The sequence below is a fragment of the Vollenhovia emeryi genome, unplaced genomic scaffold (genome assembly GCF_000949405.1).
Source record: "Vollenhovia emeryi isolate VEMERY1.0 unplaced genomic scaffold, V.emery_V1.0 DF939143.1, whole genome shotgun sequence".
In the NCBI taxonomy this organism is placed as follows: domain Eukaryota; kingdom Metazoa; phylum Arthropoda; class Insecta; order Hymenoptera; family Formicidae; genus Vollenhovia; species Vollenhovia emeryi.
Window position 1 is genome coordinate 1208657 of NW_011967223.1, and position 14065 is coordinate 1222721.

Genomic DNA, 14065 nt, shown 5'->3' on the forward strand with positions numbered 1-14065 from the left:
TTTTTTCGGAATAGCGACCGCGAAATTTTCTTCTAACTTATTCCGCGAAAATTGCGTCATTTTTTGGCGATAAACAACGAAAGAAGAATGTCACTTACAGTCGCCAGTGACGATTAAAAATTAAAGGGTGAGCTTCTTGTCAGCCCAACTGGCAAATTTTATTAAATTTGTTACAACGTTTCCACCTTACTTCCTTTTCAAGTACTTCAACTCTGGGAAAAGAAAGTCAGTTACAACCCATTTTGGGGCTCACAATTAGTAATCGAATTATTTAGATTGTTCGTAACTCTAATCTTTTACGAATTTTATCTCGCGTAACTAAAAATCACAATTAGCTGTTCTATCTATATCCAAGATATTAGAGTAATACTAATCAATTCTCTCAATTAGTTCTGTCGATATTCAGTAACGCAAAGATAATTTTCACTTAAGTGGCAATAACCAAAATGTTAAGTTGCTTAACTACATAAAAAAACGGCCAAAATTTTTCTCAGAGTAGAGTTACGAACAATCCAAATAATTCGATTACTAATGGTGGGCCCCAAAATGGGTTATAACTGTCTTTTTTTCCCCAGAGAAGTAAGGTCGAAATGTTGTAACGAATTTAATAAAATTTGCCAGGTGGGTTGACAATAAGTTCACCATTTAATTTTGACAATAAGTAAGAGGAAAGTCAATCTGTGCCAAGAATCGATTTTGCGAATTTTTAACAGTCGCGCGATTCGATCCCAGTGGAATGCTACGTGCGAGAAACGTCGAGGCGTCCGATTGCGCGCGGCGAGGCTGGTCTCGCGGAACACCGAGGGAAAGTATCGAAAGAAAGTTTGTACCCGCGGCAATTAATCTCCGCCACGCTTCGCCGAACGGATAATTAAGCCGAGGTTAAGTCGGCTAATTGTTTCAGAGTATCGCGTGTTCGGCGAATCGGGTTTTTCCCGGCGGAAAGCAGATTCTGCTCGCCGTGCGACGAACGCAACTAGAAGTAATCCGGTTAATGAGAAACCTTCTTCGACAAACGCACATTCGTCACCGGGCGGACACGCGACGACGCGTTAATTGCCTCCAAAGACTTGCAAATGCACGCGGAAATGATCCTACCTGTAAAACGACCGTAGATAACGAAGCGTCTTTAAACGATACGGGGAACAGAACAGGTTGATCGCCGGCGTCCTCGTTATTTCAATCAAAGATCGGATAAGAAAATTGAATTAAGTTCCTTACCAACTGAGTATCCCTCTTGCGGAAGCAGCGAACCGCTGCAAAAGTCGCGAGCATAAAAAGATGACGGTCGCGATTTGATCGCATCAGCGACCCACGCAGAGGCGTAAAGTTTTAATTACGCGCGATTAATCGCGTTAGGGAGATAAATAACTTGAGGAGATAATTAATGAGCGCACTTAGCCAGCGGCGTTAATCCACGGGCCCGAGTGCATGACGCAACGAAAAGTAATGTTACATGTTGTCCAACTTGCCGGGACCAAGTCGTTGCACCATGCAAGGATCTGTGGCAGCTCGCTCGACTAACGAATCGTAGAGGAAAGACTCGAATGCGCCAAGTCGAGCCGGAGCCGTTGAATCCGCGAGCCGAGTATTTGGATCGTCTTGAGGGCTCGTAAAAGGAAGAGCGCGATTACGTAAAGCGCGATGCGTGGTCCAAAACCGTTTCGACATCGCGAAGATGCATGATGGTGGCAGAAAAGCGATCGTGCCAGCTTTCTGCCGACGTGATTGTACATACGTCGCGCGCGCGCGCGAGATAAGATATCGAGATTGGCGCGGATGATCGAAAATAAGCGAGGCGCGATCTAATCACGGTGTCCTGTTTTCTCGAACGGGGGCGCAATTCCTATTCCGCCGACGAGTAACATTCGCGCGCTTGTCTCGTCCTTTGTTCCGCGGACAATTTGCACCGAACGGCGAACAATTAAACAAATGTTAGGCATACGTGCATACGTATTCGCGTCGCCGCGCCGTTTAGAATAACGCGGCCGGCGGCCTATTCATCCGGCGGGAACGTGAGTGGAAAGCTCATGTGGTGATTCAAAGTATTATAAAAAGGATTATATAACATCGATTGCGCAATAATAGGCGAGAATAGCTGTGCGCATTTCTTCTATTTGACCGTCACGATTTCCGCCGATACGATTATCGTCGGCGACGAAAGGGCGATTGCGGTATGTCGACCGCGGCGTCCCACGCCGGTACTCGCGACTTGTTCGCGATATTCGTACTCTGAGAAGAAAAGACAGTTAGTAACCATTTTGGGGCCCACAATTAGTAATCGAATCGTTTGGATTGTTCGTAATTCTAATCTGGAAAAACTTTTGACCGTTTTTTTGTAGTTAAACAACTTAACATTTCGGTTAGTGCATGAAAAGTATCTCTGCGTTACTGAATATCGATAGAACTAATTGAGAGAGTCGATTAGTATTACTTAAATCTTGGATATAGATAGAATAGCTAACTTTTAGTTACGCGGGGTAAAATTCGTAAAAGCTTAGAGTTACGAACAATCCAAATAGTTCGATTACTAATTGTGGGCCCCAAAATGGGTTGCTGTCTTTTTCTTCCCGGAGTACGTTCTATCGGCATAATTAATCTTCCTTCGGAGCCTGGTTGATGTAACCTTGGAGCATATTTTCGCTGGCTGTCAGTGAACCGTAGCGCCCGGCCTACTTTTTACCCGCACGAAACGACCGATCGTTTTGTCACGGCCTTTCGTGAAATTCCTACCTTGTCTCGAGCGAATTAACTTGGAGGGAAAGGAAAGCGACCCTTCGTTCAGTGACTCTGCCTGCGGCCATGACCGGTTACTCAAATACATTGCGTTCAGGCGTCGCTTCCGACGTTCGTTTTCGTCAATTGTGCAAAGTTGTCGGCAATTTCGTACGTTCCTGCCGGTCACTTTCACTATTTGCGCGAGCGACCGACGTCACGGGTACCCGTTGACTACGGAGAAATTACGGGCGAAGACGTCAGAGCTCGGTTAACGTTTAACACACGTGGTCTCCTTCTCCCATCCTGACATTTTCTTATCCGCAAGTAAGGTCTAATAATATCCTTCATATAATTTTACTAACTCGCGCAGGATAGCTCGAGTATAAGACTAGTTCGATACGAACGTCACCGATTGCGAAAGATTCTGCAATTTTAATGCAGGTAACTCGGGCTTATCGCGAGACGTGCCTATGTCAAAAGTGACATTTAAGATACGCGCTCGGGTATCCGAAGTACGTTACGTCCCTACGTCTGGGAGCTTCGTAAGCTTCTTTCCAGCGAGTCTCAGACGCCCATCTCCCGTGACCGTCAAAGATGCGACATCTGAAAAATGTCGCGCGCGTCTACGGTAGCCGCGATGTAATCCCCCGGTCATTGTCACCCGGCCGACACGCAACACGGATCCGTTTTCGTTCCCCGAAACGCGCGCAGCATCAGCGGAGAGTATATCTCTCCCACAGATCCGGATCTCTCGCTCTCTCTCTCTTGCGCGCGCGCGCGACTCCGCGACTCTCGCTATCAGAAATTTGAATCCGGCGCGGGGTGTGTGTCTCGGCGCCGGCCAATCGTCGCGGCCGTCGCGCCGCTCCCGTCGAATCGGCGGCCGGAGGCTCGACTCGCGCGCGGCGTGACGTAACGCCGTTTAAAAGGCAGGCCGCGTGGGACGCGCGAATCAGTCGTACGACGCACGCTGCACCGTGTGCATTGCCGGAGCTGAGGAGTCGTCGGATTCCCCCATCGGTAGGAGAGAGAAGGCGAGAGAGAGAGAGAGAGAGGCTAGTGCATCGTCGGCGTAACTCTCCCTTCCCTCCCTTCCTCTTTCGCTCTTCTTCACCTTCTTCTTCCTCTGCCGTTTCTTCCCGGTTCCTCTTTCCGTCTTGCTTCCCGTACCGCAGAGGTGTCTCGTCGTCCACGAACATCGGTGGCTGCAATTAGACCAGCGCGGCACTAGATCCCGCCGCCTCGATCCGTTACCGCTCGCGAGGGATAATTTTACGCGCGACGAGCTGGCGCTCGATCAGGAGCGGACCGAAGGAAAAGCATTTAGCGCTGAGCGGTGCCTTACGTGCGAGGCTGGTCTCGCCGGGAGATTGGAAAGATACGCGAAGGTTGACTCGTGCGCATCCCGTAAGTAGTTACGCGCGCATTCGCGCGTCGCGTCAGGAGACACTCTCGTTGCGACGATAATCGTAATTATTGACTTACCATAACTTTTATCGTTCTCCCGAGGTCCTCGAGATAAGATTTAAGCGGGGATTGGACGCAATTACTTTATTTGCAGCCGGTGCTCTCGTTCGTTGCAATCTCGTAGAATTTTCCTACGATTACGACGGATCGCCTTATCACGGCTGGACACGTGACGACATTGTCATTGTCAATTTGTATAATTTCGCGCCGGTCGCGTCGGTCGATAAACCGGCGTCGATCGGATAATCGATCTCGGGCGACGTATTCGGAATCACCAGTTGTCCTATTAACCTTCCAGAGCGCACGCTGAGCATGCAAATATCGCGGGAAGATGTTCACGGCTGTGTTTCCGCGATAAACTGGAAGGTAGAATTGTAAAAGGTTCGACCGCACACTGTTTCTTTTTTTTTTTTCAAATTTTCACATCGAGAGAAAGAGAGAGGATTCTGATATCGCGGCAATCTGTCGCGAAATTGATCGTTCGATACCATTCGACAGTCACTTAATACAGACTTTACTTTATCCGCCTCCTTAATGCGTGTATCGCACCGCGAACAGACAGGTGACACGTATCGCACTCGTGGTTGCTCCGTGGCTAAATGTAGCCACGGTGCCATTTACGGACGGAAATAAGCGCGAGTGATGTCAATTTGGTGACCGGTATTGACAAACTTAACGAGCATGTCGCTGATACGTACGCACGTTTCAACGGCGTGCGATCGTGCAGAAAATAAAACGCGTCTTGAGGCTCGCGGTTGAGATCTCGCAGCTGCGCGTAATCTAGAATTTCGTATCAGCTTTGATTATCAAAGATCTTACCGTGAATCTCTCGTCGTGCGCTTATCTTCTCAAATTAAGCCATTAAACGAGCGTGTCGTAACTAATTTCTTTTTAAGCACTCGAGAAAATTAAATCGTTAAATTTTAATAACATTATAGCGTGTATTATAAAGTAATTCTTACTATATAAATTCTATAACATATAATAATTATAACAATTAATTAAATCCATAAGGCTCTGATGTGAAGACACAAATACGAAGTGTCTAAATGATTTTAATTTTTAGATTCATTGCGAAAAATTTACCTCAACCAGGGTTTGAACCTGGACCTCCCTCTCACTAGGCGGGCGTCTCACCAATTCGACCACCGAGGCATGTGATCGTGCAGCTCGGATCGAGTCTCGGCGATCGAAGTGGTGGGACGCCCGCCTAGCGAGAGGAAGGTCCAGGTTCAAACTCTGGTAAATTTTTCGCAATGAATTTAAAAATTAAAATCATTTAGACACCAACATCCTGTCCTGCAGCTGTTATATCCTTTATTACTTCGTATTTGTGCTTTAACATTAGAGCCTTATGCATTATTATTTGTTTAATATGATAAAGTAATTCAAATTTGAGATTAATTTTCTCAAATTCTTGATGAAACCAGTAGATCATTGTCACACATTTAGTTTCCCGATCGTCGTTCGGGATCTTCAGTGCATTTATGTTGAACCGATTGCGATAAATTATACAAAATTTGCGGCTCGAGAGACTGTTTATCCATACGCAGGTATCTGTTGTAACGCGTTAATTAATTACGACACATGATACATTAATTTGCAGAGTCCAAGTACAATATTTCGAATTAATACTCCGAGACATGTTTCAAATTGTTCAAGGTTCCTCGTCGAGGTCAACTTCGCTCGCGAAAATCGGGGAAACTTTATCGCAATCTGGCGTCAAAATGTGGACTGTGAGGTTAACAAAGAATTAGGGCCATCGCACACAACTTGCATAGCTGCATGTGCATAGCATGAAAACCGTTTAAACCAATGAACATCGAGGATTGAATCGCCATATTGATTTACGTAACGTACTTATTGGTCTAGACGGTCTTGTGCTATGCATATGCAACTATGCAATTTTGTGCGCGATGGCCCTTACTTCCTTCTGTGTATTACACTTATGTTTATTCGCCAGATCGCAACAGAAGTGACTCTCTCTCACGCGCTCGTGTTACTCGCGAACAATTCATCGCGATAGATCGATCCGCAGGATCGTTCCTCATATTTATCGTCCTAATGATCGGCGCAGTAATGCATACCCAATTATTTTAATGTGACTCACAAATCGCAGCTCGCCGCATAATTCAAACGCGCTGAGTGCAGTTACGGACTCAGCATGCAGTTAGCTAATGAGAGTACGGCGATCGATTTACCGGTTCTGATATTATGTTGTCGCGGGGACGACTCTACGTTTCCTTGACGTAAAAACCGCGGCAAGAAAACGAACAGTCACGCGTACGTTGGAGAGGTTTCTCCGTTTTCCGTGAGTACCGCTTGTCAAAAGTGACGATGTTCGATCGCATCGAATTGCTTCGCTGCGAGTCTAAGTGTGTTACTTTTATACACGTATGTGTGTATAATTTGGCGAAGCACTTTTTACACGCTTCCTTCCGTTTAAAATCGCGACACGTGACTCGATATACGTCACTTGCCGTTTAAAAAGACTCTTCGAGCGACAAGAAATGTTTAAATGTGACGTATATCACGTGTCGCGATTTTGAACGGAAAGAAACGTGCGAAAAGCGCTACATCAAATTGCACACATATGCGTATAAAAGTAACACACTTAGATTGGCGGTGTTACACGTGGCGTGTCCGGCATTGTAAAATTTTATGGTCAGAGTTAAATTCGCTCGGCGAGATGTCTCGATGTGTCCGCGTGCCCCACCGAGTTCGCCTCGCGTACGTTTAATCGCGCGTAGAGCGGCGAGAAATCCTTTTACGAAGAGAGGTATTAGAATGCAAATGACATAAGTGCGTGATTGCGACATTAAGCGACAGCGACAAAATCCCCTCGCGAGGCTACCGACGTCCTGCCCGTCTAACGTCCGCCTTTTTTGCGTTTCTTGTTGCAGGGGAGATGCGGCCTCGCTGTTGGAGCTGAGACCACCCCGCCGGCTGCGAAAGTTCGTGGGCCCGCATCCGAAGTCGATCACGAAAAAGTAAGGATCACACTCGCATCAGGATCATCACCCGCGCGCGCCATCACCCTCGTATCCCTCGCTCGAAAAAAAATAGATAAAAAACGGAGCACGAGAGACACTCTCGAATCGAGCCGGGTCTAAGCAAAAAAAATCAAATCTAAAAGCTAAAAGAAACGAAAAATTCGAACAACAGAGGAACAAAACGGGGGAGAAACGTTTAACGAAGAAAGCAGAGTTGCTAGATCAAGAGTGAAAGAGGAGGAGAGAGAAGGAAAAGCGAAAAAAACGTTAAAAAAGGACAAAAACAAGAAAAACGCGTGCGATCGTAACGCCGAGGAGATCGGCTTTTCGGTTCTCGGTAAGAAAGCAGAGAGGGGAAAGTCGGAGAGAAAGACGCCGTTAAAAATCTGACTTTCGGTACACGCGTGCTGTCGGTCTCTTTTTTCTCGTTTTTCATCTCGCGCTATTTTCCCTGATAAAACCTCAAGAGAAAGAGTGATGCGCGCGTGCTTCTCCGCGCGTGCCTGTGTAGCGTAAAATCGAATCGCGAATACGTACGATCGACACGGCGACGTGAGGAGACAAAAAGGAAGGAGGAGAGGGTAGATCGTACACGCACGCACGTAAAGTAGTACGAAACCGAGAGAATAAAAGGGACGGAGGGGCACCGAAAACCGGTAGTCGAGAGCGAAAGAAATGGCCATGGTTTCGACATGCTCCGTTTTGATGTTTCGTCCTGTGGTGCACGCTGCGCTCTTCACGTTCCTCGTCGTTCTTCCGAGCACTGCTATCGCGGATAACACGGGCACGACGAAACCGCCCCCGTGTTCAAGGTAAGTGTCACAGAGAAACCAGCCAAACCAAATGAAATTCAGCCTCCACACTCCGTTATACTCGACCCGGCCCAGCAACTCGATTCGAAAACCCTCTATCTTTTCGCGATCGATCGGCAAAGTCGCTCGTTGTTAACAGATAATTACTTTTAAGTGACGCTAGAAACCGATACTGCCGTTGGCCTTCGATAACTGCGACAAACTGCGGTCAAGTCGCATTTTCTGTCGCACCATGTGCCAGAAATTTGAAAGCGATCGGTAAATAAAATTGATATTTTATTTATTAGCGATTTACTCATTGCTTGTCCTCATAAATATCACGTTATTGTCGTTCGATATTCGTAATATTCGTTAAAGATTCGTTCGTAATTAACGTTGAAGCGGACGAAGAGGCGGAGAGACGAGGGAAAAATCTCGAATGAAACACTTGACAATTTTTCGAAGCAAGCTTATCATTCGTCGCGATTATGTCAGACACTCGAAATCGAGTGCTTTACGCCACTGACTTGCACGTAAGCGATTACGTTAATAATTGCATAAAATCTTACATTCCAATTACCGTACACCTGTCTCAATCCAGCCATCATTTGCAGAAGTGGAATTACAAAATGACGTCGGACCAATTAGCTAGGATTAGGCATTATTACATTTTGTACAAACGCCTATGAAACTACAGACTGTTATGTAACTCCAACTTCCAGCCGATCGTTTACACATCGCCGCGGTAATGTTTATATGTTAAGCACCGAAAACAAGTTTTTTCGCTACCTTAGCTAATCACGATTTGCTAAAAATGTTTTGCTGCCGTAACTATAAATTTCTAAACCACAGCAAACGGTTTGCTGTCGCACCTAATGCAAATAGGCACAGTAGCAAAATATCAGCTATCACAACTGAATATTGGCTGTCCATATTTTACAACTGAAATTGAAGCCAACGGCACACGATACTGTTTTTCCTACTGGATTCCTTACGAGAATCAATAAGGACGCAGAGCTTTAGATTAGGTGACTAAATCCTGGCTCTCGCAAGCAATCCAGTAGGGAAAATGGTCTCGTGTGCCGTTGGCTTTAGTTACCACGTGCGGTTTTTAGCTGCGGCAGCTACTTTTTCCCGCGCGGCAATGTAATTTTTTTGAAACATACAATTTGATACGAGGCTGAAATTCGAAATACTCACCGGCCACGAAATGACAATATTTCGTTTATAGCTTCCGCGTCATATTTTTGAAATGGTTTACCTGTTGCATTTGATTCCAAATTACTTCGTTACTAGAAATAGACTGAAAGACTGTAACAAAAAACCACGTAGTCTTGAAAATCAAAATGGTACAATATAATCGCTAATCAATAATATTATCACAACTCTCAACTTTCCTCAAAGGCTTTAATAAACTCGAGATTTTTTTCTCGTATAAACTCTAAAATTCGAAGTTTTACGCCCATTTAAATGTCCGTTACTGTCTATTTGTCAGAAAGTCGCGTCTCTACGACGTTAGACGAGTAAATTTCGACAGCTGACCGGTCTTGGGTATCAGACGCCTCGCGGAAATGTCACGAGACTACAAATGAGTCGTCGACAACGACGAGGCACGTCATTCAGTGCGGCAGTAAAAAGTAGTCGCGTCACATGCGTATCAGTCATTCGTAAATTTCCTCAATGGACTACCGGATAATAAAATTCGCCCCGCCACGAATCGCTCTGCGTTTCCATATTTCAGAGCTTGCACTATCTATATTTAAATTTTATGCGACATTCCTCCTCGTACAACTCTTGCAAGACATATTTTTTCCAACGCGACGTTAACTTGTCAGAAATACATTATTTTTTTAAGCACGTGGTATCTTCCAATTTACAAGTCAAAGCGCTCATAGCATTGTTTGTGCAGCATTCCTGTTATTTGGGACTTCGCCCAAGCGATTCCTATTTCGTTTCAACGTGGACGCGAACCACGTGCTGCGGAAACGTACGTAGAAAAATAGTCCGAAATTAGATCGGCGCGCTGTTTCTCGCGCGTGCGTTGGTCGCTGCTTCATTTCGAGAAGCAGAGAAGGTGAAAGGAGTGCAACTATTTCGAGAAGTAAATTGTGGAAAATTAATTATTAACGGAAGAAGGCGATTACGGACGCGACCACGGTGGGAACCGGTGCGGACAATTTGTCCAGATGTAATTGTAAGTGCCGCTTCTCAAATTTTGCGCTTTCCTTCTTCTCGTGAAGCGCGGCGGCGCGATTAAACGGTATAATCGCAGCCTCTGACGCACCGAGGAATCTGTGTCGCTTTAAAACGACGGGATTACGTACGCGTACATTGCATTAGCGGGCACGCGTGACGCGGGCATTTAGGGAAATAACCTTAGCAATGAACCTCGTACCGGAATCAGACGCGTGGCAAGTTGGGCTCTAAATTAGCGTGTTCCGCGAGCACAATGAGCGTGACCTTTGCAGCGTGCTCTACACGTGCATGTATGCACATGCTAATGGTGGTGGTACGTTGATTTGCGACGGAAACTTTTCACTCGCCCGATCGATGACGCGTCCTCGCCGGCATCTCTCATCTAAAGGATTCGCCTCTCCGCGTGCCTCCCGAGTTGGGGATCAATTTTATATCATTACAATATAATGAAGATGCTGAAAATGCGCGGCTTCGTCTCTTTCCAAGGGAACAGTTAGAAAGAGACCAAGCTACTCACTCTCAGCGTTTTCATTATATTGTCAGATTCAGAATTGATTCCCTGGTGCGCGCGGAATTATCGAGCTTTTTCGTTTTTTTCCGCGTCGCGCGTTTAAATGCAAATGGAAAAGCGCATCGTCGAGTTTGTGGCACACGCTGTACTTCTGAAAATATTTTACTCGCGATATGTAATGTATTTTTAACCGAACGATTACTCGGTGTAGATACCTGGAAGGAATCAGGTTGGCAGGGGCATTGCGAAACTGCTTTTTGCAGATACGTCACGGTTTTTTAAGCGAGGCGACCAATGAAGGGTATCGACTTGTTAATACCACGTAAGATAAAGCCGTAGACGATATCGTTGCGTCGTGCTCTTTATAATTCTGCATACTCTTTCGAGCTGCCACGAGGAAACTACCTTCCGACACGCGGAAAGAAAAAGTGTAGCTGCCGTTACTAAAAACTGCACGCGGCAACTAAATTACAGTTGTAAAATGTGGACAGCTAATATTTAGTTGTGACAGCTAAATATTTGGCCGCTGTGCCTATTGTACAAGGTGCAACAGCAAACCGTTTGCTGTGCTTTAGAAATTTACAGTTATGGCAGCAAAAGGTTTTTTTAGCAAATCGAATTTTTTTTCAGTTCACTTACGGGCGACGTAAAACGGCTGTGCTGTTAAAATTTCGAATTTTATCGTGCAACGATTTGACTAGTACACACACAATCTTAGGAGTGTGCTGGGCAAAATTTCAGTTAAGTCAGCAGCGCTTATCTCGTATCGTATATAATTTCTAGAGGGTACCTAACAATTCCGCGTGCAACCTCGCGAATTTTGCACTGAGAGAAAAGTCTTCGAAAATTTATTTGTGGCATATAATGTTTATTTCGCTAAAATAAACATTATTTGAGGCATATATGCCACACATAAATTTTCAGAGACTGTTTTCTCAGTGTGGCGTCGCGCCATCCCAACGTCCACGCGACATTTTCCCCAGAGAAGAATCGTTTAAGAAATACATACAGCACCAATCGAAATTATATGACCTTTAGTTTTTCTTTCATCAAAGTGCATCGAATGTGCTCACAATATCGCAGACGCCCGATAACAGGTGCATCTCGTACACGAAGGCCAGTGAAATTGGACAAAATGCACCATGATTTTCGAAGTTTGCATTCGTGCACTTTAAAACCACACGGGGAGAATTTGCTCTTAAAATTTACCCTGAAAATCAATGTAATCGTGGGACAGCGTGGCATTTTGAAGAATTTTCTGTGTTTTTTGAAATTTTACCATACATTTTAGTAGCAAAATGTATACCAGGTATAATCACTTCTAAAATGTATGGTAAAATTTCAAAAGACTTTCATGAAGTTCTTCTGAAATACCGTGCTGTCTCACGATCACATGATTTTCAGGATAAACTTCACAAGAAAATTCTCTCCGTGCAGTTATGCTAAAAAAAAAATCGAAAGGTGATACAATTTTGGCCGATACTGCATGTCCGACATTTGTCTGTCGGTGAAACAAAAAGAAAGACGTAATGACCCTCTTCCTAAGGCGCTCAAGGAGATCGCGATGCCGCAATTTGCGGACGATCATAGGTTCCGGGGACTCGGGCTCGGTAATTCGCGGACGGTAAAATTCGGCAATGCCTTCCAAGAAGCCGGGGACTTCTTTTGCGACTCGCGCCGTCGCGCGATGCCAAACATGTTTGCTGAGTATAAAGCGCGTCGCGACATGAGGCAGATCCGAATCACGTTTCCGAGATAACGCGCACCGGGTATATCCGGTAATGTAGACGCGCACATTTCGTGATCGCGACGATTAACTCGCTGATCGTGGTCGAAACACCCTCCGTTCTTCGTCGCGCCGCGGCGCGCGTTTGGCTCGAGATATCCTCGGTTGTCGCGTGATACGAGGGCACTTTGGGGGGGAATAGCACCGACGATGTATAAAAGGACACGAGTGGCGGCACGCCGAACGCGCCTTGGAGCTTAGTAAATTGAATCTTCCGGAGATCTTCGAATGACGTCTTAATAAAGTGGCGCGATCAGGCCACATCTTGGCCAAGACCCGCAATGACATTTCAATCTGAGATGCTCACCGGGTTTTCGCACGGACAGACTCCGAGTTCGACGGGGGCTTAAACGGATATTTATTATCGACGTGTATCAAATGCGGATCTTATCGTGGAAGGTACGCAGAGAGAATTTTCTTTTAAAATTTCCCCCGATATGCAATCGTGGGACAACATGGCGCACCTTTATGAGAGTTTCTTGAAATTTTACCATACATTTCACTAGTAAAACTCTCGCACAATTCTTCAAAATGCCACGTTGTCCTACGATTACATGATTTTCTCTTAAAATTTACTCTGAAAATCATGTAATCGTAGAACAACGATGGCATTTTGAAGAATTGTACGAGAGGTTTTTGCAACTTTACCATACATTTTAGTAGTAAAATGTATTCTAAGTATAATTACTTCTAAAATGTATGGTAAAATTTCAAAAAGACTCCCATAAAATTCTCCCAGACGCCATGCTGTTACCACGATTACACGATTTTCAGGGTAAATTTTAAGAAACAATCCGCGTAGTTACGCTCAAATGCAGATCCCGCACACGTACCGTTCTTCCGTCGTATGACGCAACGTATGCGCGGACTCTCGTTAAGTGTGTTAATTAAATCGACTGGTAATTAAAACGGTCTATCGCCGACGTCGCGCGATCCGCCGCACTTGACGCGACAACTTCGACGTGACAAATTATCTATTTCCCCTCGTTATTTTCCATGACAATTTTTTGTGCGTACATTCGACGTAACAACTAATCCATGTCCGCACGTGTCGTTCGCGAGAATAACAGATGGAAGTCGGCCATTAGATTTAGGTTGTTGCGTGAAACCGGCTAATTAGCAGCAGGTCGAGCATAATCGCGGGCGCGTAGGGTTTATTAGCGATAGCAGCTCGCGCCAGAAGTGACAGAGACGGTGAGATACAAGTGACCGGCGGTTATCGCCGGTATACGAGTGCGTATTCAAACGCGAAATTATCGTGGATAAATGACGCAAACGCTAAACTCGCGCTATCATTCCCACGCCATCGTTTCCATTCATTTGAAAATGTATTAACATAGATAATCTAGACGAACGGAGCAAATAGACTTGACACGAAAAGAAAAAAAGAACACCTTTAATGATATCCTTCTAGGAAGGAATTACCGACACAACAATAACTTGACGATCTTTTCACAGATAGACGTCTCCTATCTTAAAAATGCGCCCGCGTTACGCGACGTGTCTCGATTAGAAGACACTTCCGCGCGTGCAGTTATTACACGCGGATAATTATATTCGCGTTAAGGGGATCGTGTCGGCACGTAATCGCGGACCGGGCGAT

General features: G+C 45.4%; 1 protein-coding gene and 1 non-coding gene across 7 annotated transcripts in view; one reads left to right on the forward strand and one right to left on the reverse strand.

Moving 5' to 3' along the window:
- Nucleotides 1-14065, forward strand: part of LOC105566651 (trehalase) — a 61042-nt gene that overhangs the window by 32385 nt on the left and 14592 nt on the right. For 3 of the 6 annotated variants that reach the window (XM_012020825.1, XM_012020830.1, XM_012020829.1), the window contains one exon: nucleotides 7089-7175. In XM_012020825.1, coding sequence (XP_011876215.1) covers nucleotides 7089-7175 — 87 coding nt within the window. Of the gene's footprint in view, nucleotides 1-3654; nucleotides 4126-7088; nucleotides 7991-14065 lie in introns of those variants that run through there. The other 3 variants (XM_012020826.1, XM_012020827.1, XM_012020828.1) reach the window with 3 other exon arrangements.
- Trnat-agu lies at nucleotides 5269-5340 on the reverse strand. Its single transcript has one exon. It is a non-coding gene; the product is annotated as a tRNA-Thr (tRNA).